Source organism: Periophthalmus magnuspinnatus, chromosome 9 (assembly GCF_009829125.3).
Source record: "Periophthalmus magnuspinnatus isolate fPerMag1 chromosome 9, fPerMag1.2.pri, whole genome shotgun sequence".
Classification (NCBI taxonomy): Eukaryota; Metazoa; Chordata; class Actinopteri; order Gobiiformes; family Gobiidae; genus Periophthalmus; species Periophthalmus magnuspinnatus.
In genome coordinates this window covers 29107320-29134499 of record NC_047134.1, presented here as the reverse complement: position 1 = coordinate 29134499, position 27180 = coordinate 29107320, and the positions used below count along the sequence as shown (strand labels likewise).

The window sequence follows — 27180 nt, the reverse complement described above, 5'->3', positions numbered from 1 at the left end:
TATTTAGTAGGTCTGGGTGATATGACAAAAATATGAATCACTTGACATTTTTTATCCTCATGTTGATCAATAACAATTTTATTTTGTCTAAAAAGTAATACAATGACCTTTAATATCAATTTCCTGAACATAAACAAGACAACACAAAAAGTAGTCAAACATCATTCTCCAAATTCTGAACCCTACTTCAAACCACATACTTTTACTGACTACATCCATCTATCCATTTTCTTTTGCTTATCCAGAGCTGGGTCACAGGGGACGCAGTCTAAGCAGGGACTACCAGACTTTCCTCACCCCAGACACGTCCTCCAGCTCCCCCAGTGGGACCCCAAGGCGTTCCCAGGTCAGCCGATAGACATAGTCCCTCCAGCGTTCCCCGGGGCCTCCTCTCAGTATGACATGCCCGGGACACCTCCCTAGAGAGGCGTCCAGGAGGCATCCTGAACAGATGCCCGAGTACCTCAGCTGACTCCTCTCGATGTGGAGGAGCAGTGGTTCTACTCTAAGCTCCTCCCGTGTGACTGAGCTCCTCGCCATATATCTAAGAAAGCGCCCAGCCATTTAGACCATTTATATCTACGATCTTGTTCTTTCGGTCATTACCCAAACCTCGTGACCATAGGTGAGGGTAGGAACATAGATTGACCAGTAAATCGAGAGCTTTGCCTTTCGACTCAGCTCCTCCTCTTCATCACAACAGACCGATAGAGTGACCGCATCGCTGCATAGACTGCACCAATCCACCTGTCAATCTCACACTCCATCCTTCCCTCACTCATGAAAAAGGCTACAAAAATCTCTATTAAAAAGACCAAAGCTGAAATATTGAAATAACTGATTCAAATTTGATCACCTGCCCAGCCCTACATGTAGATCACACATTCAGACTTGGGGAAAACGACTTTTTCAGCCCTTTACTTGCAGTCTACCACCTCTCTCTTTCGCCTGTGGATTCAGTGTCCTCGGTAGACCTCCCCCCCGTCTCTCCCTCTCCTCCTCTCCCTCTCCCCTCTGCTCCAGGCTGTTTACAGGGAGATGACAGCGTGGATACTCTGAAAGCACAGACATGTCCACACACACACAATTCTCTGTTCCATTTTTGTCTCCTCTCTCCTGCAAATATTTGATGGACTCAGACTTTGGTTGAGTTAAGTGTCGCATTAGACATTGAATTAAAGTGTAAAATATTTAAACTTACAATCTAAAATGAACTGCTATCGCCATATTAACAGATGCATTACAGCCATATTGTAAAAAATCAACTTTGCAACTTTTCTGGTGGGTCTTCGTGATGTTCACTTCACCTGGAATGTCACACAGTATGGCATTAAACATATCTACCCTGTATTTATTTAATTACAGGTGATTTTATTTCCAAAAATACATTGTAAAAGTATACATTCCTATTGTGAGCTGACTCGCCTCTCCACAGATCTAACTTGTAACTGTAACTTGATTGTCTCCATTGAGATACTTTTAATGCCATACTGTGGAACATTACCGGCATAGAAATAACATATTGTTGTGTCCCTTCCACAGCAAATCCGCAAACCTTTGGTACATCATTGATAACAAAAATAAATAAATAAAAAAATCTGACTGATAAACTGTGGTGGAAGAAGTACTCAATGTTGTTACTGAAGCAAAAGTATCACAGGAAAAAAAATCAGCTTGAGAAAAAGTATTAAAGTACTAATTTAAAAATATACTTAAAGAGAAAAAAGTAAAAGTATTTCACACAGATTTTGAGATTTAATAAAGCTTCAAATGTAGTGATTTTGATAAAGATTTGTGTTCAATTTTGAAGAAACAATAGCACAGATTATTTTTTTCTAGCTGATTTTATCTCTTTCTATCTTTTTGTTTTCTGAAATTATGAACACAACAAAAGTAAAGCCCTCAGCCATTTCAGTATTTAAAAAAACAAAACAAAAAAACAAAAAACCCTCACATTTCAGTCCAAAATGTAGTAGAGTAGAAAGTACAGATACCTGCTCTTAAATGTAGTGAAGTAAAAATAAAAAAGTATCCCCTTTAAAAAGCACAGATACCTAAAATTTGTACTAAAGTATAGTACTTTACTATTCCACCACTGCTCATAAATAAATACTTTTACTTTGTGTCATTATGTTATTGTAAAATGTTAATGTTGCAGAATTACAGCAGCCTCTAACCAGACCTTTTGAATGAATATACTTTCTCATGCATTCACAAACTTCTCTTTCATCTGCCTCCCCACTGTCATGCCCTCCCTTTCTCTCTTCCTCCTCCTTTCCATCATTCTCTCTCTCCGCTGTCTCTCCCTCTTTCACCCCTCTCTCCATTCTGTCTTTCTCTCCCTCTCTTCCTGAGTCTGGAGTTTTCTTTGACGTCACTGGTGCCTGCATAACTGTTCCCTCCTCTGAGTGTCCCCTGGCACCACCTGAGCTCAGCGCCTCTCCTCTCCTTTCACCTGTTTACAAACTCTCTCTTTCTCTCTCTCTCTCTGGATTCTACCCGACCTCCTCTCTCTCTTTTCCTCTCTTTCTTTCTGTCTTTCTCTCTCCTCTTTCTCCTTCTCTCTCTGTCTTTCTCTCTCCCTCGCTCTCTTTCTCTCTTTCCTCTCTCCATCTTCCTCGCTCTCCCTCTCTCTCTCTTCTCTACTTCCACTGTTTATTTTTACTCCTTCCCTCTGCACAGCAAGCCACATTTATGCCAGTGCACTTTCAGAAGTTCAGGTAGTTCATGGAGCTGTGCGTCATTGTATAAGACCTGCCAGTAAACATCTTGGTTCTCGGTCTCGTACTTGCAGTGATGGGAAGAATACTTTGAAAACATATTTAGTTACAGAATACCCAAATTAAAATGTGTCTTGTAACATATTCCGTTACATGGTCCAATTAGAGTACTATATTGTGCATACTCTGAATGCTTTTACATCGCATTGTATTATATTATAGTGTGAAAACATGACATATACTTGCAAACAGATACATTTTTACTGGTATACTTTATGTCCATCCATCCATCCATTTTCTTCCGCTTATCCGGGGCCGGGTCGCGGGGGCAGCAGTCTAAGCAGGGACTCCCAGACTTCCCTCACCCCGGACACGTCCTCCAGCTCCTCCGGTGGGACCCCAAGGTGTTTCCAGGCCAGCCGAGAGACATAGTCCCTCCAGCGTGTCCTGGGTCTTCCCCGGGGCCTCCTCCCGGTGGGACATGCCCAGAACACCTCCCTAGGGAGGCGTCCAGGAGGAATCCTGAGCAGATGCCCGAGCCACCTCAACTGGTTCCTCTCAACGTGTAGGAGCAGCGGCTCTACTCCGAGCTCCTCCCGTGTGACCGAGCTCCTCACCCTATCCCTAAGGGTGCGCCCGGCCACTCTGCGGAGGAAGCCCATTTCAGCCGCTTGTATCCGCGATCTTGTCCTTTCGGTCATTACCCAGAGCTCATGACCATAGGTGAGGGTAGGAACGTAGATTGACCGGTAAATCAAGAGCTTCGCCTTCCGGCTCAGCTCCTTCTTTACCACAACACAGCGACCGCATCACTGCAGACGCTGCACCGATCCGCCTGTCAATCTCACGCTCCATCCTTCCCTCACTCGTGAACAAGACCCCGAGATACTTGAACTCCTCCACTTGGGGCAGAGACTCACCACCCACCCGGAGAGGGCAAACCACCTTTTTCCAGTCGAGAACCATGGCCTTGGATTTGGAGGAGCTGATTCTCATCCCAGCCGCTTCACACTCGGCTGCAAACCGCCCCAGTGCCTGCTGCAGGTCCTGGCTCAAAGAAGCCATCAGGACAACATCATCTGCAAACAGCAGAGATGAAATCCTGTGGTTCCCAAACCAGACCCCCTCCGGCCCCTGGCTGTGCCTAGAAATTCTGAAACAGAACCGGTGACAAAGGGCAGCCCCGGCGGAGTCAACATGCACCGGGAACAGGTCTGACTTACTGCCGGCAATGCGAACACAGCTCCTGCTCCGGTCATACAGGGATCGGACAGCTCTTAGCAAAGGGCCCCGGACCCCATACTCCCAGAGCACCCCCCAAAGGACACCACGAGGGACATGGTTGAATACCTTCTCCAGATCCACAAAACACATGTGGACTGGTTGGGCAAACTCCCATGAACCCTCGAGGACCTGATGGAGAGTATAGAGCTGGTCCAGTGTTCCACGACCAGGACGAAAACCACACTGCTCCTCCTGAATCCGAGGTTCGACTATCGGTCGGATTCTCCTCTCCAGTACCCTGGAATAGACCTTCCCGGGAAGGCTGAGGAGTGTGATTCCCCTGTAATTGGAACACACCCTCCGGTCCCCCTTCTTATACAGAGGGACCACCACCCCGGTCTGCCATTCCACAGGTACTGTCCCCGACCGCCATGCAATGTTGCAGAGACGTGTTAGCCAAGACAGCCCAACAACATCCAGAGACTTGAGTCCGCCTCCGGGTCCCCAGTTTCTGCTTCCTCCTCGGAAGACGTGACAGTAGGATTGAGGAGATCCTCAAAGTATTCCTTCCACCGCCCGACAACATCCCCAGTCGAGGTCAGCAGCTCTCCACCTGCACTGTATACAGTGTTGGTGAAGCACTGCTTCCCCCTCCTGAGGCGTCGGACGATTTGCCAGAATCTCTTTGAGGCTGTCCGATAGTCCTCCTCCATGGCCTCCCCGAACTCCTCCCAACCCCGAGTTTTTGCCTCTGTGACTGCCCGAGCCACGGCACGCTTGGCCCGCCGGTACTCATCAGCTGCCTCAGGAGTCCCACAAGCCAACAAGGCTCGATAGGACTCCTTCTTCAGCCTGACAGCATCCCTTACTTCTGGTGTCCACCACCGGGTTCGGGGATTGCCTCCGTGTCAAGCACTGCAGACCTTATGACCACAACTACGAGCAGCCGCATCGACAATAGAGGTGGAGAACATGGCCCACTCAGAATCCATGTCCCCAGCCTCCCCCGGGATCAGGGAGAAGCTCTCCCGGAGGTGGGAGTTGAAGACCCCTCTGACAGAGGGCTCCACCAGACGTTCCCAGCAGACCCCCACGATGCGCTTGGGCTTGCCAGGTCTGTCCGGCTTCCTCCTCCGCCAGCGGATCCAACTCACAACCAGGTGGTGATCAGTTGACAGCTCAGCCCCTCTCTTCACCCGAGTGTCCAAGACACGTGGCCAGAGATCAGATGACACGACAACAAAGTCGATCATCGACCTCCGACCTAGAGTGTCCTGGTGCCACGTGCACCGATGGACACCCTTGTGCTAGAACATGGTGTTTGTTATGGACAAACTGTGACTAGCACAGAAGTCCAATAACAAAACACCACTCGGGTTCAGATCGGGGAGGCCATTCCTCCCAGTCACGCCCCTCCAAGTGTCACTGTCATTACCCACATGCGCGTTGAAGTCCCCCAGGAGAACAACGGAGTCCCCGGTTGGTGCACTGTCTAGTACCCGTCCCAGGGACTCCAAGAAGGCCGGGTACTCTGCACTGCTGTTTGGTCCATAGGCCGACACAACAGTGAGAGACCTGTCCCCGACCCGAAGGCGCAGGGACGCGACCCTCTCGTTCACCGGGGTGAACTCCAACACGTGGCGGCTGAGCTGTGGGGCAATGAGCAAGCCCACACCAGCTCGCCGCCGCTCCCCACGGGCAATGCCAGAGAAATGGAGAGTCCAACCGCTCTCAAGGAGTTGGGTTCCAGAGCCCAAGCTGTGCGTGGAGGTGAGGCCGACTATATCCAGCCGGTAACGCTCAACCTCCCACACAAGCTCAGGCTCCTTCCCCCCCAGCGAGGTGACATTCCATGTCCCCAGAGCTAGTCTCCATGTCCGGACATCTGGTCGTTGAGGTCCCCGCCTTCGACTGCCGCCCAGATCTCTCTGCACCCGTCCCTCATGGCTCCTCTCGCAGGTGGTGGGTCCACGGGAGGACGGCCCCACGTCATTCCTTCGGGCTGGGCCCGACTGGGCCCCGTGGGGAAAGGCCCGGCCACCAGGCGCTCGCTGCCGAGCACCCACCCCAGTCCTGGCTCCAGGGTGGGGCCCCGGTAACACCAGTCTGGGCGATGTAGCTGGCCTTGTTCTTTCTGTCTTCATGATGGGCTTCTGAACCGCTCTTAGTCAGACCCGTCTCCCAGGACCTGTTTGCCATGGGTGACCCTACCAGGGGCATGAAGCCCCCGACAACATAGCTCTCAGGATCATTCGGGTGCTCAAACCCCTCCACCACGTTAAGGTGGCGGTTCGGGGAGGGGATACTTTATGTTTATGCACTAAACGAGCTGTGTTTTTTTTATTCTCACTCATACTATGCAGTTCAAAGCCAAAACTGCATGATGAAGTACCCTAAGTAACCATATTCTGACTACTACCAAATGAAAGAATATCTCAAATGTAGTATTCTGAATATGTATTTTCAGTGCATGTATTCACTTACTTCCCAAAACTGCTTTCATAGTACCCAACTTTTCTTACAAATGAGTAAAATGGCTGCTTTACGGTGACTTTTATAATATTTGTAGTATCGGTAACAGAACTAATTTGTTTGCAGTTGTCCAAAGTTATTCCTCACTTACCTTATGCATTCTAAGCATCCTAATTACTCACCGCAATGAGTTTATAAGCACTTTTCACCACTCTCCAGGCCAGAGCGGAGTTTAGAAACAACAACTAGCATGCTAACGTGCACTTCCTGATTCTCGGACAATAAAATTTTTCCGATTAAATGCACACAATACGCAGCGGACACGTTTTTTGCTCAAATACATGGAACAAAATGGCCCCTTTAAGTTGCTCCAGGCTTTATCGGTACAGAAATCAGCCATGATCTCCGTCTGCCTCCATTTGCAACTGAGAGACAAATCAACCACAATGATATCACTCAAAATGTCATACCATTCCCATATATATCAGGAAATATCACCAGCGATGCGACGCGGCCCTCGTGTCCAGAGCCTCTTACAATGTATTCATTCACCTTTAAGTTGGCTTAGATCAATTGGAAATGGTAAAAGATGTCATTTTTCTGACATACATTGTGATCTTAAACACGTATAGATTAAGCGATTAAAAGCCTAAACTGACAAACTAATATTAATATCACATTTCAGAACGTGTTTGCACAGATCTAAACTGGAGGGATATGTTTTAATACAGAATAAGACATGATATTATGTTTTTTTGTGAAGGAAATATAGCAGCCTTTATGACTTACTAATTGCGTCTACTCAAATTGCAATGTTGATTTAATTGCGATTAATCCCGCAGCCAGCCGTACTGTACACCATTTAAAACTCACCAGAGCCTGTACTTTTTCTGGAAAGGCCTTGGTCAGGTTGTGCATTATTAAAAGAGAAATAGAGTCACAGTGAATGCTGACATCTGCTTTGGTGTCAGCAGTGCATTATGAACGACTCACATATACGCAGCACACCACCACCACCACCACCACCAGCAGCAGCAGCAGCAGCAGTGATAGCATCCAATTAATATAGTCCAATAAGAGATTCTACAGTGGGTTTCAGTGCTTCTCAAACTGTGGCGTGTGAGCTCCTTAAGGCTGTATTTAAGACAGCTCTTTAGTTTGTCGGTTTGTCTCATTTAGAGTTAATCTTATCCACTTTTCTGTCCTTTTCTGGATAATTTCTTGCTTAGAACTACAATGGAAATGATGCAGTCCACTGTTAGACCTGGTTTAGTACTAGATTAGACCTGGAATAGTCCTGTTATAGACATGATTTTGATCTGGTGGTACTCGGACATGCTGGAATCACTGCACCAGTAAATGAGTAAAGTACATCGCTTATTTTCAAGACGCCATATTGCTGATCAACTCCCATTTCCTTACTTTATTCTCCAATTTTCCAGCGTTGTGCAGTCATTTCGGTACAAATGAAAACAAATCTGCCGCTCGCTAATGTAATCTGCAGCTATCCATAACAGGGGCCGACTCTTTGTTGTGATGACGTTTACGGCGACGTCAGCTCCCATTGGGCTCGGCAGTTTTCGAACGCGGAAATCAGCTCGCTTGTTTCTTTTTTAAGTCGTTTTAGATGAATATCGCGATTTAAAATGTCCAAATTATAACACAATGACCCACAGGTGATTATTAGAGTATAGATATATAGCAAACACAGGCACAAAAGCTCTTCTTTAATAAACAAAAGTGAGTTTAGAGGCGGCAAAAAGTCAGTGCTGGACTTATGGACATTTTACGAGCTAATGTTAATGTGATGGGATCAGGCTCAATCCAGCGCCAACATCGTATCGATCTGAGGTTCAACATGTCCATAGTGATTTCTCTTCGGGCTTGTGTCAGGGCTTTTTATTCCTGAGCTCACTGTTTTTCACAACTAACAGGTGTTGCCGTAGTTGCTTTTCGTATGTGTAAACTTTAGCAAAGAGAGTTTTTGAGCTTTCTATCATGTTTTAACCTCCTGAGACCCGAGCTCTTGCAGGACTTTATTTGCAAAACTATTAAGTGGTTGAACACATATATTGTAAAAAGCAAAATGACAATAACAATATAAAAAATAATAATAATAAAAAAATAAATAATAATAAATATACAAAAAAATACAAAAATATAAAATCAAATAAAAATAAATAAATAAAATAAGATAAATTAATTAAAACACAATAAAAAATAAAATAAAACATAATAAAACAAATAAAAACACACAAATATAAAATCAAATAAAAATACATTAAAAATTAAAATAAATATTCTAAACCCCTAGAAATATTCAAAATTGAACATGTTCTTGTTGCTGTTCTTCTAAAAATTTGCACTGTGGCCTAAACAACCCAAAAAGTGTTGTCCACAGATGAGGACGCCAGGTCTCAGGAGGATAATGTTGTTCCTTCCTCAAAAACATGCCTGAAGCAGTGAAAAGCTAGAAAAACTATTGGATCCATAATTTTATCCTTTATAGAATATTTTGGAATAACCAAGTATTCTTATGGCTGATTATTTTAAAGGACATATCTCATACAAAAAAGATTGTTAAGAACTTGTAGCTATTTTATGATTGTATTCTTGGTCGACTAAATACATGTCCTGCTGATCGATTAGTCAACTGAAAAAGGGGCGTGGCAAATGCTCTCAAATCTATTACGTATCTCTATGTATCTCAGACTACACTCACAAGACAACACCTGCACTGGGGCTGAAGCAAAAACAGCTATTTATGCAGAAAGTACTAAAAAACTGCTGTGCATTTTAAAAAACAGGCTTAACATACTTACTCTTTTCTGCTGTTATCCCATATAAACTCTCCCATATAATCGAAATAAAACAATTAGCGACCTACAGTAGTAAAGCTATTTTAAATCAGTTATTTTTTGTAAAGAAAGTGACTTATTTACCAGGTATTTTGCTAATGTTTTTTGTCTTCTATAACACTCCCCATGCCTCCTGTGTTCTTTTCTCACCTCTCCTCATCTCTCTCTCTCTCTGCATGTGTCATGGCACAATATTTTCACCTTTTTCCTGATTTGTTCTGGGCCTCCTCCTGTGTCTTCTCTGTGTCTGAGTCCAGCTGATCCCGGTCTGAGCACAGATCGTCTTTCACCTGAGCTCCTCCACAGTAAACACGCAAACGCACACTCTTTCAGAATGCCATGGTAATGCTGCACACGGATAAACGCACAATAGTAGTCTAGTAATATGCAGCTGTTTCAGAATGTTATCAACAGTGTGGATGTAAAAACCTTAAACCAGGGCCTTGGACTCAGACTCCACTGGGATAAACTAGCATTAAACCTGGGGATCAACCAACTTTTAAGGACGATTTTGGTATTTTTTCAACATATTCTCGGAAATTCAATACCTATAAACTCAGTTACACTACATAATATAAGATACTATTGTAGCCACAGCTGACGGAGGTAGACTGACGGAAGAAAGGCGGCCAATCTGCGCCATCAGACCCCTCCAACCACAACCAACACTCACACACACATCACCTTCAAGGCAACAGTAGCTCAGTTGGAGTGTCTGACCAAATCTGATCCAAACATTGAGTCTTTCCCTGACGTAAAGTGTCTGAGTACCTTGAAGGTGGAAAAGCGCTATATAAAAATGTTACCATTTACCTTTCAAACAAGGCATAAGTGAGTGAAGCGTCTTGTCTAAGGATGGATTGCACTGGATTTGTCTTGTATTAAACAGGGACAAATCCATGACTACATTTTATGCCTAAATTCCCAAAGCCAGGATTTTAACAGGGACGAAACCTGATGTAAAAAATCAGAACCTGGAGTATCACGGCTTCATCTGAGACTAAACCAGGACTAAAGTTATGGCACAGTCTTTTCAAACCATCAGACAGTAGAATCAGCTCCAGAGAGCCTGAAGTTGTCTGTAGATCTTAATAATTTTACTAGAAATTTGAAAAGGCACATTTTTGATGAGATTTAGTGTGTCGCTATCAGTCTAGTTAATTTGCACTGTTCTGGTTCACTGTAAAAACCTGCTTATTATGATTTTTAACAGTTGTGTGGACGAAACAGTGTATTTGACATGGGGACATTTTATTGTATTTTACTGCTAATGTTAATAATGAATTGTTAGCCTTATAACGTAATTTTAATTTGTGTTCACCTGCCCAGTGACTGCACATGGACAGCAGAAGTAGTTAAATCTGATACAAATAATCTTTTCTTCTGTAAGATTCATAAATTTGCACATGATCCCTGATAAATAAAGAATCACAAAAGAAAGAAAAAAAGACTGAAAGTTAAGAAGAGAACAGAAAAGAATAAAAAGAGGACCTACAGTGGAGTAAAGGAACTGAACCAGGTCTAATCCAGGCACATGCACCGCAGTATGCATCAAAACAACTTCACAGCCCTGTGTATGTGGTAAAGGTAAACTGTCTCATGAATCAATAAGAGGCACACACATAACAGAGGACACAGGACACCGGGGCAGAGAGACGGTCTGACTCACATGTGCAGAGGTTATTGTGAAAGGCTCAGTAACATCAGAGCTGCAGAGGTGAAATCTGAGAGACCCATTATAAAGCCTCTGCTACAGTTACAGATACAGAGGGGGAGCCATATTCAGTGTCCTTCAGTGAGAATTATGCTGACAATGAACGACAGCGTGAATAATTATTGCTCATGAGAATTTTAAAACCAATTAGTAAGGCGTTGTTAAAGAATATCACCTCTTCAGAGCAGCATTTTACCGTGGCAAGCAGCGGATTTTCATTTTGTGTTATTGAAAAATGTCCGATTTACTATATCTATACAATCTCACTCATTTGTCTGCCACTTTTTTAAACATGCTATATAGTACCTGATTTGTACTGACTTCAAAAAAAGTTCATTTTAAACGATTTACAGAGGTCCAAAGTTATTCCTCACTTACCTTATGCAATCTGACCATCCTAATTACTCACCGTGATGAGTTTATAAGCACTTTTCGCAACTATCAGAGGCCAGATCAGAGTCATGCTAATTGGCAACTAGCATACCAACAGCACACTTACTGATAAATCACGTTGTAAGAACACAGCAGGTCTCACTTCTACATTAACAGCTGCTCAACTACACAGAAAAAAAATCAGTACAAACAATTGAACTTGACTGGATTTACCTTGTGGGAGTAGTGCGGGTCGACGATCCTGGCCAGGCCGAAGTCTCCGATCTTGAGCAGCAGTTGGTCGGTGTTGATGAAGATGTTGGCGGGCTTCAGGTCTCGATGGAGGACGTTGGCCGAGTGGATGAACTTGAGGCCCCTCAGCAGCTGGTAGAACAGCAGAGTGGCATGACCTGGCGACCACAGCAATCACGTATTAAGAAAAAGTAATCACTGAATGTAAGGATGGACAATATGGTGATTACGATAAAAAATGAATAGAGGAATAACTAGACTACAGCAAAGCGTTTAAAAACAGTAAAAGTCCGGTACAGCGCCTATAGCCTACGTTACAAGCTGGTCGTGCCATAATTTGAGGTTTGAGGGCATAGGGCAGTTTAAGTCTATGTGAGATTCACTGTATTTGAAACATCTAGACATAAAATCCACCAATAGTTGAGTCCACATTTGCCTTATTAAAACTGCAGTATGTGGATTGCAACAGCTGCAGTCTCCATGGAGATGTTATTGCTTTGTCTGTAATGTTCCACAGCAATGGGATTAAACTGAGCTATCTTGCATTTATTCAAATAGAAGAGTTTGTACACCTTGAAAAATATGCAGTCTTAGTGATGATCTCATTCCTTAGACAATATGTTATTTACATAAATCACTATATTCTGGCTCTGTGTTCAAACAAAGAAGTATTTTCCCACTGTCTCCTCCTATTGATCAACCTCAGAAATGCTGCTAACTTTTATCTGACTCAAAGACAATGTTCATATACATGTTTGCCATATCTACGATCAGTTTCTAAAAGACACAGACAACCATTTTAAAATAAGAATAGTAGAGTGTAGTTGATTTGCTAAATTAGGGGTGGGCTATGGTGGTTAAAAACTCCATCGTAACAGTATCCCAGTTGGTAGTAAGTGTTCATCCATTGATCCAAAGGTTGGCAGTTCAAATCCTTCTCTTGACATAAAAGAGATAATAAATAAAAGAAACATCATAGATAGACTGGTCAGATCCACTGACTCCCAAAGATGAATGCTATCACTGTGTCTTTGGGCACGTAAACACTATCCACTACAAAACTGACCAAAGTGAAGGACATATACCTACTAATTGCAGTACTTTACTACTTTTACTTAGTTATGTTTCACTAATTATATTACTCATGGTATTGACACCAGTATTGAATGAATGAATCCATGAAACTGCAACAAAGCTTATACATAATTTGGCATGTGGTAGGTGTGGGCACTTGACATTTTAAAGTAAACAAATAAACTACTTTTTTTTTTTTATGTCAAGCAGCAGAGGAGCTGGGTGATATCACAAAATGTATCACGATTTCTTTCCTCCATATTGATAAAAATAAATAAAATGGCGACAGTAGCTCTGTTGATAGAGTGTTTTTCTACTTATCTGAAGGTTGGTGGTTCAAATCAAACTCTCGATATAAATAGTGTCTTTGTACACTGGTTTATGAATGCGTGTGAATGGGTGAGTCGTTCCTTGATGTAAAGAGTTTTGAGTGTCTTGAAGGTGAAAAAATGCTATATAAAAATGTGACTAAATTTGACGAACAAGGTAAAAGCTCATAAAAGTTGACTTTACATAACATGTCCCCTTTGTACTCATGCATTTGTCCCGCCTACCTGTGGGTAAGGGCCCTTGCTCCAGCAGTCTAGCCAGGTCCGTCTCCATACACTCCTGGATGATGTAGAGTGCGCTGAGCTGCCGGGGGTCCTGGGGCAGAGGGTGTCCGTGTGGGGCCAGGACTTCATAAACCCTCACCACGTTCTCATGGTGCAGTCTCCTGGTTATCTTCACCTCCCTCAGCGCGTGCTTCACCGACACCGCGTCCCTCATCAACAGCTTCTTTATGGCCACCTTCTGTCCGCTCCTCTGGTCATGCGCGGACAGGACCAGACCGGTGACCCCAGTGCCCAGAGGTCGGAGGTCGGTGAAGTTACCACTAAGGTCGAAACCGTGTAGGAACAAGGGGGCGTCTTGTCTCGCCATTTTGTAACTGATTTATCGAAAATATCTTAAATTGTATGTGGGATTAAGAATTGGTTGATGTGTCATTTAGGAAAGATACGTGTAGATGGACAAGTATCGCATTTGTGGATAATTTTGATTGTAAATAGAAATTTTATGAAACTTGTTTGATCAAATAATGGCCATGTAGATATAGCAATTAATGAACAATCAATAATTTTATATTAGACTTTGAAAATATCTGATTTGACTGTGATTTACATAGCAAAAATAATGTCATCACATCGTCTTATGAGCTTATCAGATAATATTCATGAATTTCAGTATTTCAGCAACACTTTTTCCTATTCAAAAGACAGAATATTTGGTTTTAAACGCTCCTACATTTTCATCATTCTGTCCATAGATAGGTGTCGCAACAGCCAAAATATATTTGACGTATTAAGCAGTATTCTTCCTTAGCTGATTTAATAGAGAACTTGTATCCATAGTAACTACACTCTTATTTCTGTATAGGCCTTCGTTTAATCCATAACCATTGGATCTATACGGCTAAGAGAGCGCCAGGGGGAGGGGCGGTGTTAATTGAATTCCTCGGTTGGCTCCTCCTCCTCTTCCATGATATCAGTGTGGTCAGCAGCGGTCAGATGGATGAGTTTGCGGTGCTTGAATGCTTGAATGAACAGTGGAAGTGAAAGTGCGAGTCCATGTGTTAAATCCAGTGGTAATCTGGAGCCTGATGCCTTCTGGTGAGTGTGGAGCTTTTAGCATCAGGCACTGGAGGAAAGCTGTGATTGGCTGCGCTGCTCAAAACATCTGCTCCCACTGCTACAGCTGCTGGGGAGAGAGCAGACAAAAGTACGTCACATAAACAAGCTTGTTCAAAATAAGTCTATGTTAAGGTAAGCGAGGAATAACTTAAGACTACTGCAAACCGTTTAAAATGAACTAATTCTGGTTTTCATGTTTTTAAGCGTGTTTTAATAGCCTTCAATATAAGTCTAAAAAATGATTGTGCATAGTTGAGACCATACACTTGCCTTAATAAAAGTGCACAATGTGGATGGCAACAGCTGCAGTCTCCAAGGAGATGTTATTGCTTTGTCCATAATGTTCCACAGTACAATATTAAACTCAGCCATCTTTCAAACAGAGGAGGTTTTATTGTTAAAAAAATAAAATAAAATAACAACACCTTGAAAAACATGAATTCTTACTGTTAGTGGGGATTACCCTCCACAGATCTGACCTGACCTCTTTAGAAATAAACGGGTGGTGCTACACTGGGCAACCTTTATGTTCTGGGTTAAAGATCCTATAGTGTGTAAAATGGACTCTTCTGAGCTTTAAGCCATGTTATAATGTTGTTACCTCATCAAAAACATACCAGGAGTTGTGTTTTGTTTCATTCACACATGTTTGAGTAACTCTTTATTATTAGTCTTCTACATCTCCAAAATTCTCTGTTCCACCTTGTGATGTCATGAAGTGGTAGCTTAGTTAACAGCTGCCGTTACCATTGGTTCTGTAGAGATGGGCAATCGCAGGACTGAAACATCCAAATGATTCTCGTGAAGGTGTATGGAGTTTAAAAACACAGTGAAGCACTTCCTGTATCACCACATGACATGACGAGGTGAATCAGAGTGTTTTCTGTTTGATAACTCCTAAATATGCAGGGTTTGTGTGTTAAACAAGTGTGAGTGAAACAAAACAAAACTCAACAGGTATGTTTGTGATGAAGAAACATTATAACAGAGATCAGTTCAGTTGACTTCTTAAACAATTATGTGGCAAGGCAAGTTTATTTGTAAAGCACAATTCGTACACAAAGTAATTCAAAGTGCTTTACAGAATAAAAATATACATTAATATATGTCTTAAATGAAGACTTTAACCAATACCTGTTTAACCAGATAGTGTATGAAATGAGAATCTCCATTATATAACATGAAAAGACTGTGTGACCTAAAGTAATACGCTTATATGGGGGATAATCAAGTCATGTGATGATCTACTAAGCCAGTGTCATTGCAATGAGGCAATGAGCATGTTTCACTTCATTTAAAGTATTTATGTTTAAAATAGTCACGCTGATTATTTTGTAAATGTAACTTTTTTTTAACCTTTTTTTTTTTTTTTTTTGCATTCACTCGATAACAATATTTAGATTATATTTTGACAGTGCAGTCATCATGTATTGCACAAAATGTAAAAAGATCAAAATGTAAAAAGATTATGAATCACTTAGTCCACTTAGTATCATTTAGTCCATTTCTTTATACAGTCTGCGGTTTGCACTAGTTTGGGAAATTACACTGCAAGTTTCTGTTTCTTTTTGAGGTCATTGTTCATAGTTTTAAGTAGACATATTGTGTTTTTGTCTCCAGTTGTAATCTATGACACCTGTGGAGCATATTGTAGTCTGATGATTTCCGGGATAGAAAATTGCAGAGTCCAATTGAGGTATTTTTGAATGCAGGAATTACTCAAACACGCATGAATAATTCTAAATACAACTTTAAGTGGATCAATGAAAGGGAAACTGGATTTAGCAAAATGTCTCCTTTAAAGTCAATATACTTGATGTTATAATTTTGCATATCCTACATTTCCAAACAACAACTGCAATATTATTCATTTTTTGATATACCGATCTCTTACCTCTTCTGACTTTAAGTTGGTAAACATAGAAACGGAAAGAGATTATTGACTTTTGACCCTGGAGTCCTGGGAAGAATGCAAACAATCCACAAATCAATAAGATGAAATTCTTCACTGCATGTCGGACGCCTGGGGGACAATGAGATATTTCTAACCCCCTGATCTTTTTTTTTTTTGCTCAGACAATGTAATAAACTTGACTTTGCAGCAGCCTCCATATGCCAAAAAATAATATAGAGCAAGGATAATAATTTAAATGTTATTACAACTCAAGCTGCTGGCATCTTTATATATGTTATTAAAGGGCCAATAAGCCTCCCCAAAATAAACATGGAGTTGTATTTTGTTTCATTCACACATTGAGTAACCCTTTATTATTAGTCTGTTTATATCTCCAAAACTCTAAATCCTCTGCTCCCTCTTGTGATGTCATGAAGCAGTAGTTTTCAGGTTCAAAGGTAGCGACTGGCGCCTTTCTTTTAAGTTTCTCTGTCGGTTTCTATCCTGTTGTATGAAGGCGCAGAGGCTTGGGAATTGATCTTTATTCGTGTTAGAGGCAGCGTACAGCAAAATTCAAAGCAGAATTAAATGCAAAGTCTATGCAGAGTCTAAAAAATTGAGATTACACCAGTGTTTTAAATCCTTGCAGAGCGGGTGTCATGCAGCATGTACGAAAGAAGCAATTGTGAAAAAGTGCGAAATGTGACCTTGGCTAAAATGTAATGGTATGTCTGAGTTTTCTGTGGTTACAAGAAATGACACTGTTATATGGGAAACAGAAGATTTTGTAAGCAATGTAATATATTTGTATACTGTTCACAGGCTGAAATCAACCAAATGATTCTAGTGAAAGTGTATAAAGTTTAGTGGCACTTCCTGTATTACCAGATGACATCACAAGGTGGAACAGAGTGTTTTCTGTTTGAGAGAACTCAGAACTTGTGTGTTAAACATGTGTGAATGAAACAAAACACAACTCCAGGTCTGTTTGTGATGAGGAAACAACATTATAACAGATCAGAAAATAGCATAATATGAGCACTTTAAGTAGTAAAGTTATCTACACTGTGTCTGTGTTTGAGTCTATAGAATTGCATTCCCCCCCCCCCCCCCTTTTTGCATTATCGCAATTATTTTAAGACATTATTATTCCAATACATGTGCTAAACTCACAAAAAGCAAATCAACTACAAAATTAACCACAAATGTTCAGAAGAAAAATCACTTTATATTATACTCTCGCTTTTTAACTTCATGTTCATTTTATTGTTATATTTATAGACAATATACTTGAGCTACTAATTTTGCATATCTCCAAAAACAACAATTGCATTATCAATTTTTTCAATATACCTCTCACCTCTAATCATAATGTGACCAAAATAGCAGCATTATAACACAGGGATCAGATCACAATTAGATATGTATCACTATATCACCAGACCTAATCCCTCATGTTCAGTCTGGATAAACAGTTTGGCAGAGAGATTAATCACAATCAAATTGAAATTTGAAAGGATGTAATTACCAAATCACAAGGCTTTAAGTTCCCTAGTGTTCGCCACAAATAACAAAATCTCCTGTTGTATTCTGTAAAAAAAAAACTGCTAACCCTGTAGTTTAGATCTGTACAAACATGTTCTGAAATGTGATTCTTGTGTGAGTCTTTTTAGTCAATTCTTCTGGCTGTGATTAAAATGTGAACTTTGAACCGGATCCTAAAACATAAATCGCAAATCTAATCACAATCGCAGAAAAACTTGCAATTAAAGATATTTTTCCCTAAAATCGTTCAGCCGTACACAGTTTGGCAGAGAACTGAGCAGAGGCAAAGAGCTGACAGTGGTAGTGGGAGGTGCAGCAGGACTAACTTTATAAATAATGCATGCTGAATATGGCGTTTGGTGTTCCTCTCGTCTTAGTCTGTGTAATCCCTCAGTCGTCCAGGTCTGATCCAAAGCAAAAGACCAAGTTCAAATCTGTCAACTGGACAAAACGTTGTAGGAGTGAAGACATTTCGCTGCTCATCCAAGCCGCTTCTTCAGTGCTCTGGTGGTCTTAGCTTCATAGTGTATTTTCATTTTCCATACTATAGTATATTTCTGGGATTCAGTGTCCTGTTAAATGGAAACTTTAATACTTTATTTTGGAGATGTAATGGCCTATTTTGTTTGAAATTGTTAATCACTATGGCAACAGTCCCAAATCTTCATCATTCTGAAACCCATACATATAAATGAACAGTTGTGTATGACTTTATTTAGCTTTTTAGAATCAGTCACTCAGAGCTTAGTCAATGGAACAAAAAGGCAAAAACAGCCTAATAATGTAACGCAATACAAAAATACTATGAGATTTTGAACAGCTTTAACCCAGCAGTGAAAATGAAGCCTCGTTGTGATGTGCATCCCTGAAATGACTTTGTTTAACTGACAGGGATTGCAGTGAATTGACGTTAAGACAGCTATATCCTACTTTATCCAAGAAAACCCTGCGCCTCGTCTCCAAACTGGCACCGCGCTACAGTGCCTTTGTGCTCGTCCACAAGACTCACGCAACGCCCCGCTCTGACAGAACAAAAACATAAGGATGAAGTGCTCCTGTACGCGTCAAAACCACTCGTGCCAAAATATTTAAAATAGACCAAATCTTTACTCCCGTTTAGGTTGTATGTTGACGATGCCAAAGTGCGCGCCGGTGGACGAAAACAAGCGTAAAGACAACGTGAAAAGCATCCTACTTACCGGGAAGCTTGCATCCGCTGCCTGGAATCCTGAAACAAAGATCGGTGGGAAGATGGGAGCGATAAGAAGAAGGACCCAAGCGCCTCCGTGAGTGGCTGAGGTGCTGGTAATAAGCCGGGAGAGGAGAGATCTTGTTGCGGGTTGTTGCGCGCTGGGGGAGTAAAGGGAGGAAAAAGAGAGAGGAGGAGAGGAGGGATCACTCTGGTTGGTGGATCCACTCGCGTCCAGCAGCAGCAGCAGCAGCAGCAGTAGTGGTGGTGGTGGTGGTGGTGGTGGTGATGGTGGTGGTGGTAGTAGACCCGAGTGGCTCCGCGTTCACAAACATACTGCAGTAGCGCGGATGGTGAAGTAGCGCGCTCCTCCCCACACACCCCCGCCCATTTACTTTCTCTCTCCATCTCTCCTGAAAACTACTGGGAAAGTCTGAAACTGTCCAAATGATATTGTTCAGCTGTAGTTTGAAATAAATCAGTACATTCAAATGAGCAGCTTTCGGATTTGTGCACAGTTTAGAAAATATCTGTACACAATTTTAAATAGGCCTAGTTTTGAGGCAAGGCAAGTGTATTTGTACAGCACTATTCAAAGAGCTTTACAGAATAAGAAAGACATTAAAATCACAATACAGCAGATCAAAACAGAAAGAATCATCATACAAATAACATTAAAGGAGAAAAGTGCAGAATTAAACCTTTTCAGTCATATGCACAGCTAAACACAACCGTTTTGAGCCTGGATTTAAACATTGTCAAAGTAGAGGCCTGTCTCACATCTTCAGGAAGATTGTTTCAGGTTTTAGCTGCATAAAACTGAAACACTGATTCTCCATGTTTAGTCCTGACTCTGGGCACCAGCAGGAGGTCGGTCCCTGAAGTCCTCAGAGTGTGAGATGGTTCATGTGGCACTAACATGTCAGAGATCTACTTTGGGAGACTTGTTCAACATTTAAACCAATGCTAATTACTAAATGGTAAAAAACATCAACAATTTGCTTTTCTAAATAAAAAGGTCTTTAGATTAGCTTTAAAAAAAAAAAAGTCCAGGCTCTGTGTGGCTCTCAGATGGGCAGGGAGGCAGTTCCAGAGTCATGGTGCAGCTGAACAGAAGGCTCGGTCCCCCATTGTACGAAGCCTAGTGGGCTCGTACTTCTTTGTTCTATTCAGGACCCGAGCAGCAGTGTTCTGGATGTACTGCAGCTGTCAATATAAAAATATATAGCTTAGCCTAATAGTAGGAATCGACCCACAAACCCAAAGCTTCTCCCACTAATCCAAATGCTGTCTGTTCAGTTCTCACTCTGACTTTGACAAGTGCATAAAGCTGTCATGCCCTTGAGCAAGACACTTTACTCACCTTGCCTATGTATGAATGCTTAACAGATTATGAGAAAGTGTGTAGGCTGTGAAATGAAGAGAATTTGGAAAGTTCTTTTTTGTTGCACACAAGAACATAGCTATTATATTTTATTCCCATTTGGGTGGAATTTTTATTTTTCACCAGCCAGTCTCTATAGTTTACCCACATTGCTAGCCTGTGGCACATCCGTATGTGAGTGATGGGGGTATCTATTTTGAGTAACTTGAATTGTCAGCACCACCTGCTCCTGCTCTACAATAGGCTGGTCATTAGAGAAGTGTTGGAATGAGAATAGGTGAATGAAATGCGTGTTATGAAATACACGTAGACAATATAGATTTTTAATAGGAACAAAAAAAATGTTAAAGGTTTAAACAAATTACACAGGACACAGTTGCATGTTTCAAATGGGAGATGTCCAGGTCATTTACAGTCAACACAAATGTATCTGTCTGATGGACAGTAAACACCTGTAATAAACACAATTACATGCCTACATATACACCATAGAAAAGGCCCATGTGCTGTTGTTCCTATGTGCAGTTAACAAAAGTACATTCAAAAATGTAGGCTATAAAGACACAACACAAAACCATAAAAAAGAAAAAAAAAGTTAATGAAATATTTAATCTGGACATACTGATACTTTTTAATAATCTTCTCAAGGTGATATGATCATTTTGTTTTGTATCTCTATTAGTCTTTGATCGTGATCTGATCCATGCTGCTGTTTTTATGAACAAGAGGTGTCTAAATCTGGTTTTGTCCTGGTTTAGTCTTGATTTAGGATGAAACCTGGATGAAATCAGAACAAGGGTGATTTCATCCTTGTTGTGATTTCATCCAGGTTTGAGCCCAGTTTAGTCTTGATGTAGACTTGTTTGGTCCTGTTCTAGTCTTTCAATGACCCTTGTGCCTGTGCCTGAGCATAAACTGCTTTTTTATGTGTTCTTCAATACTTCATAGTGGAATCATATTTGAGATGATGCATGGTAGCAGTAGAAATATGTAATAAACATGAATTTGCATTAGAATAGAATATGTTATAAACACAGTGCATTAGGGGTTGAACATTTCTAATTAGAAATATACCTAATTTTATTTAATTGAATCTCATTCCATTTTGAATGGATTTCGGAGGCTTTTTTCAGCCTCAGTCTTAGTGATTTTTTTTCCAAGCTTGTGGGATGTTTGCAGGCTTGGCCATTGTATGCTTTTGCAAAGTCTTCATTGAAATTTGCCATGACATATTTCCAATAGTCAGATTCTTCGAGACTTCTATCTGGAGGAATCTTCCAGTGGGAAATGTCTTGGTATCTCTTGAAAGGGTGATAAAATACATTACCATTGTCATATTTCCCAAATGTAAGATCAGAGTTTACAAGAGAGGAGCATATGTCTGTGACAAGATTATTTGTGTCGTGAAATCTACATCCTCCCAGACCCATTGACTGATGAAGTGACGTCCAATGCTCCGTGTGGGCTGCTCCTCCTGCTTCACATGGAGCTTTGCAAAATGGGCACTGTTTACCACATCCAGTCACTCTGACAAAAAGCTCATGCTGAACGTTGACAGAGCAATTCTGAAGTTTGATTTGGATGTCTGTGGTTTGGAACTTCTCTTGAAAACCTTTCTCCATTTGCTTTACACTTTGTAAAAGGTAACAAGCAAATGGGTCCTGGTCTACATTGTTTAGGATTATGAAAGTTCCAAGTGCATCTGGGAGAAATAACTAATTTATCACTTAGTTCCTCACAGATTTTTCCAACAAAACATTTCAAGGTTTTGTTCTTCTTGGTCGTAGCCTTTTTGATAGCAACATTTATGTGATTGATACATGCCTGAAGATACAGGTTCTCAAAGTCACATGCTGAAGCCCTGGATGAAAAGTGTGTAATTATTTGGTCACTTATCCATTGTTTCACATAATCCTCATAGTGTTCAATGTAGTGATGGAAGAATTTAAACTGGTTTACTGAGATCAAATCGAACAGAACTGAATACTGGAAAAACATCCTTGTGTTGAACTGTTGACATGTCAGCATTTCACCAATGATGTCATAACCCAGGGAGCGATTGACAAAGTTTTCAACAGCAGGTCTCAAAAACTGATCTGCAAATTCCTCTGCTTTCTTTTGGCACTGGTCTAGAACACATCTTTGAAATCAGTACGGATTTTTTCCTTGTTCAGACAGACACTTGTAAGGATTGTTTTCATCTAGATAGTTAATATGCATTATTTCAAAGTCTTCTGCTGCTCTGGCACAAATGTGTTTCTTCAGTAAAACTTCAAACTCTATGTCAAATTTGAGCCCTTTCTCATCAATGATTTGTAGGATCTCTGCAATGTAGGTGTCATGATAGTTGCTTTTTCTTAGCTTTTTATTGTTCACTGATTGTTGTGATTGTCTGAGTGTTTGCGTAATTTTTTTTTCTCCATCCTTTAGGGTTGTACACAAAAAGCTAGTGTCTCTGTACAGGTGAGGTATGTTGGTTTAGTGAAAGATGTTTAGCCACAAACAGTGGGAAACCCTGGATTTAACATCAATCAGCTCTCTCTTCCATTACTTGTGTATGGTTCTATTTGATTTTTTCCAGCTCCCTCATTCCTTGTCGGCTGTCAACAGTTGCAGTAAGCTGATTTATTATTGACTTTTCCATCTCCCTCCGAGTAACCTTTGCGCTGGTCATAAACTCTTCTTTATACTTTTCCACTAGATTCACATGGCCATCTGTCTGTTTGAAGTATTGTGTGAGGTTCTGAAGGAGTTTAGTTCCTCCTTTGGACAGTTCTGTGTATGCAGCACTTTTCAAATCACTCAGAAGTTTTCCAGTGTCTCCTGTATCATGTTCAGCAGCAACTTTACCATAATTTGAAATTCTTGTTTGAGCATTTGTGACCCATGTGTACATGCCTTTTCTGAAGTTCCATTCCCACTTGTTGTATTCTGTGCACAGTCTCGTGTATGCATCAGCCACCAGGCTGTTTCTAAAGCTGAAAATGACGTTTTCATACTTCACTGCGGTCCAAAGACCCCTTATCCACTCCTGAAACTCCAAGATATTATATGCAGATGATTCACATTTGCTCAGAATTTGAATGATTTTTTTCTTCAGCTCATACACAGCTTCACTGTATACTACATTTACTGGAGCCATCGGAGAGGTTCCATTCCACAGTCCTGGAATGTAACAGTTTCCTGTCTTTGTGCTGTATTCAATCACATCAGTAAAACACTTGTTCTTTTCCTTCTTTTCCATTTTGGCTGCAGCCTGCGTCATCGCATTCAACTGCTCCAAAAGTAGTTCTCTGTCTTGAAAATTATTGTCATGTGCTGAAACATCAGACACATTCTGGTGAACAAACAAACATTTGGGCCTTTTTCCAACTTCTTTCATTCTGAGAAATGCATGCACGACTATCTGCAGGATGTCCTTCATTTCAGTATAGTTCTCCATTGCAATATTTACTAAAGTGATGTCACTTAACCCCACAACAAGGGTGGTCAGCTCGTTGTCATGCTCATAACTATTGTCCAGTTTTGCAAGCTTTGGAGACTTCAGGCCCTCAGTGTCAATGATCATTAAGATTTTTTTTACTTCTTCACTGACTCTTATGAGGAGCATAAAGGCCCTTCTAGTGCAACGTCCACTGCTCACTGCAAACTGTACTCCAAACATTGTGTTGAGGAGAGCGACTTTCCAGTGCTCTGGACTCCCAGAACTGTGACCACTAAGATTCTACTTTTGCAGGACACCAACTGATGGAGCTCAGACAGGACATCGCTTACCCATCTAAGAGGGAAGTTTGAGACATCTCCATCCACCAGCTACAGAGGGAGTCCCTCCAGCAGCAGCTCTGTGCAGAGTCTGGGTAAGTGCTGTGACTGCAGATGACGAGGGTGGTCTTCAGTAAGAGACAATGACGCTTCATATATTTGACCCATTTCACGAAAGAAATGCTCTATCCCCAGAGAACTGCCTGAAAGTTGACGATCAAGATCTTGAATCACTTCTTTGTTCTTAGATTCTTTTGATTCCTCTTTGTACTGCTCTCAAAGGCCTGATAACTTCTTCCGAGAAAGATTATCAAGATTAAGGCGCATCCATTTCAGAAAGTAGCACCTTTCAATTCCACGGCTTGATATTGCAATAACGAATCTGGACATGGATTTTGAAATAGTGCTAGAAATTTGTTTCTGCCTAAGTATATGCTTTTGTTCTTGAAGTAAATTTTTATATTCTTTAATGTTTTTAGAGCCATCATTTTGAGGTCTACATTCTTCTTTTTCTAGAGATGTCAGTTCCTTCCAGATCTGACCTTGCAAAAGAAACTGGGTTTCTTTGTACTCAAATGTGTCATGGATTTCAGATGTAATAGCATCTGCATTTTTTTTGGCATTCTGACACTCGGGACAATCTTCATCAACGCGTATTCCAAGATTACGTGCAACATCTGCCATCTCCTCCATCTATTTGCATCTTAGACTTTGCCTTGTCAATAACGCTCCTAATTTTCCCCTGGAGCATTGTGACAAAGTCTGCATCATTCACTGATTGACTCTTTATCATTATATTGTTATACATTTTCAAATTTGTAGCTAATCTCTTAAGATCTTCTGCTTTGAATTTTTTGCTCTCAGAGTTACTAACCAAGAAAACACTGGCCTTGCTTTTATGGTGAAGCATGCTATAGGCTTTATCCACTTTGTCACAGAACACAAACACAGCACATGAAGTCTCACATAAAAACAAGAACTGTGGGATAGATGATTCAGAGTCTCCACAGAGGTTAGCTACTGTCACAGGCTCACTGAAAATGTCAGTGTTTTTGTTTTCACATGGAAGGTACCAAGATATTTCAACTATTCCATCAGAAATCTTTGTTGGACAGTCCCCACACTCTAAATTGTGATGCACAAATGTGTCATGATATTGCTGAGGACTGCTCAGAACTTTATTGAGAATCTCTGACTTAGACAAAGAACTTTTTTCCAAGTCTAACAAAGGAAACCATTGGAAATGCAGAATGAACAATATGTTCTTCAATGAAGCCTTTAGATTCCAACAGTGACTTAGGTCTATATTTTTTCACAATGTCCCTTAAAGCCCAGAGCATCATTGTGCACTGTTTGGTGTCAGGGTTTGGAAGCAGCAGAGGCACTGCAAACTCACACATTGACATTTTGAGAGTGAGTTCCTGCCGCACAAAGCCATCAGAGCAAAGGAAGAATGCTGTGATAATGTCAAGAGGGTTGAGTGTTGAACCTGAGGTTGGACCGGCCAGTAGAGCATCTATATTAAACCTAGTCTCTTCAGATGCCACATCACAGCTATGTGAGGCTTTAACTTTGACATTTCTGGCTTTTACATTCACCATCATTAATCTTGTCAAGAAATTCCATGCCATGTTTCTGACAGACCCAGCTGAGGTGTCTGTAATGCTCTTCTCATCTATGCTCAGAGACAGCTTGTCTTTGTACTGCTGCTCTAGCCCCAGGTCCTCCAGCAAGTGCTCCAAGCATGTCCCTGGAAACAAGTAATAACACAGTTGTGTACATTACATTTTGTTTGTGTACTGGTGGATTATTAGATCAACTTTACCAGAGGACCATTCTGAAAAGGGACTGGTCGGGTAATGAATTACTTCAAGGGGAGGAGATGGTAGAGAAAGTTTCAGAGGTAGTGATCTGGACAGTTTTTGACATGTTGGCTACTATTCAGAGACATGATTAATACCACACTGAGCTAAATAAGTCCTTTAAAGTGAAACTCCCCTGTTTTTTTATATAAATTGCTAGTCTCATTGTGTTGTATGTTCTACCATTTCTGTTTAAAGAGGGATTCTCTTTCTTCACAAAAAATACCTTCATTCATCCCTTTTCAGTGTTTTCTGTGTTGATAAAAATCTTTATACTTATTTATTCATTTATACTATATAAGTCATTTGAGGGACTACAGCAGTGGAAGATTTGAGCTGAAAGAGAGGCCAGTCCCTAGCAGAGCTGTGTTTAAAATGTAGACTTTTAGCTTTTAACTCATCCAAGTGCCATTTGTATCCACAGTTATCTGCAGTCTGCGTTCTTTGACTGTGAACTTTGATGTTCTCATTAAAATGTCGACTTTATTTTGGGAAAATGATGTCTTAGTTCTCGTAATGTTACAACTTTCTTCTCATAAACTTGCACACCTTTACAGATGCCACACAGTTGTTGTCTCTTCTATTCTATTGTGCTTGCTAATCTAGTTAAACATGTTTTCACTCACTTTGGTCACAAGTTTGATTTCAACAGGGAACATCAGTAATCATATATTTATATATTTATACATTCCCACAAAATATTTTAGTAAAAATGTGTTCAAAAGTGTAACTGTTTTCATTTAACATCTAAAATTATCCCACGACTATTTTGTTATAGAGAGCATATTTATTATCTGTACCATGTAAGAATTTTGCATTCTCTTTACCTGCAAGGTAAAGGTCTTGATTGTCAGAGGAATCATCCGTTTTCAAGAACACTGGTGCAGTCTCAGAGACTGGGGACAATGAGGACATGCCTGGAATTAAACAGACACGTTTGGTGTTTATATTACAGCTGTAAAACATTTATAAACTACTTTTTTTATTTGGAACAAAAAAAGTTAATTCTCACAATCATAAAATTCACATGGTGCATCCTGCAAAAGCAAAAATAAAAATGATTACACACATCTCCACAGTTCTCTCCTAATGCTGTGACTTGGTAAAAGACGCCTACCTCGTCTTCCACTTCCAATGTATCACTGTCACACAAACCAGCCATTATGGAGATGACAATAAACAGGAGAA

At 41.0% G+C, this 27180-nt stretch overlaps 2 protein-coding genes and 1 pseudogene across 2 annotated transcripts in view; all 3 read right to left on the bottom strand.

The window, feature by feature from the left end:
- The window catches only part of mapk4 (mitogen-activated protein kinase 4), a 31292-nt gene extending 12285 nt beyond the window's left edge, over window positions 1–19007 (bottom strand). Inside the window, exons 1-3 of the mRNA XM_033972824.2 lie at window positions 18995–19007; window positions 13241–14420; window positions 11595–11770 (exon numbers count right to left, since the gene is read on the bottom strand). Of these exons, the coding sequence (XP_033828715.1) occupies window positions 11595–11770; window positions 13241–13607 (543 nt within the window). The 5' untranslated portion in view covers window positions 13608–14420; window positions 18995–19007. The remainder of the gene's footprint in view (window positions 1–11594; window positions 11771–13240; window positions 14421–18994) is intronic.
- Window positions 19008–21463: 2456 nt separating this feature from the next.
- Window positions 21464–22896, bottom strand: LOC117376192 (interferon-induced very large GTPase 1-like; annotated as a pseudogene).
- Window positions 22897–22908: 12 nt separating this feature from the next.
- On the bottom strand, window positions 22909–27154 carry LOC117376658 (up-regulator of cell proliferation-like). Its single transcript, XM_055224246.1, is given in 7 exon segments — window positions 22909–24046; window positions 24049–24823; window positions 24825–25338; window positions 25340–25880; window positions 26820–26909; window positions 27005–27029; window positions 27110–27154. Coding segments are annotated over 7 exon segments (3105 nt in total). The 3' UTR covers window positions 22909–22931.
- Between the last annotated feature and the right edge of the window lie 26 nt (window positions 27155–27180).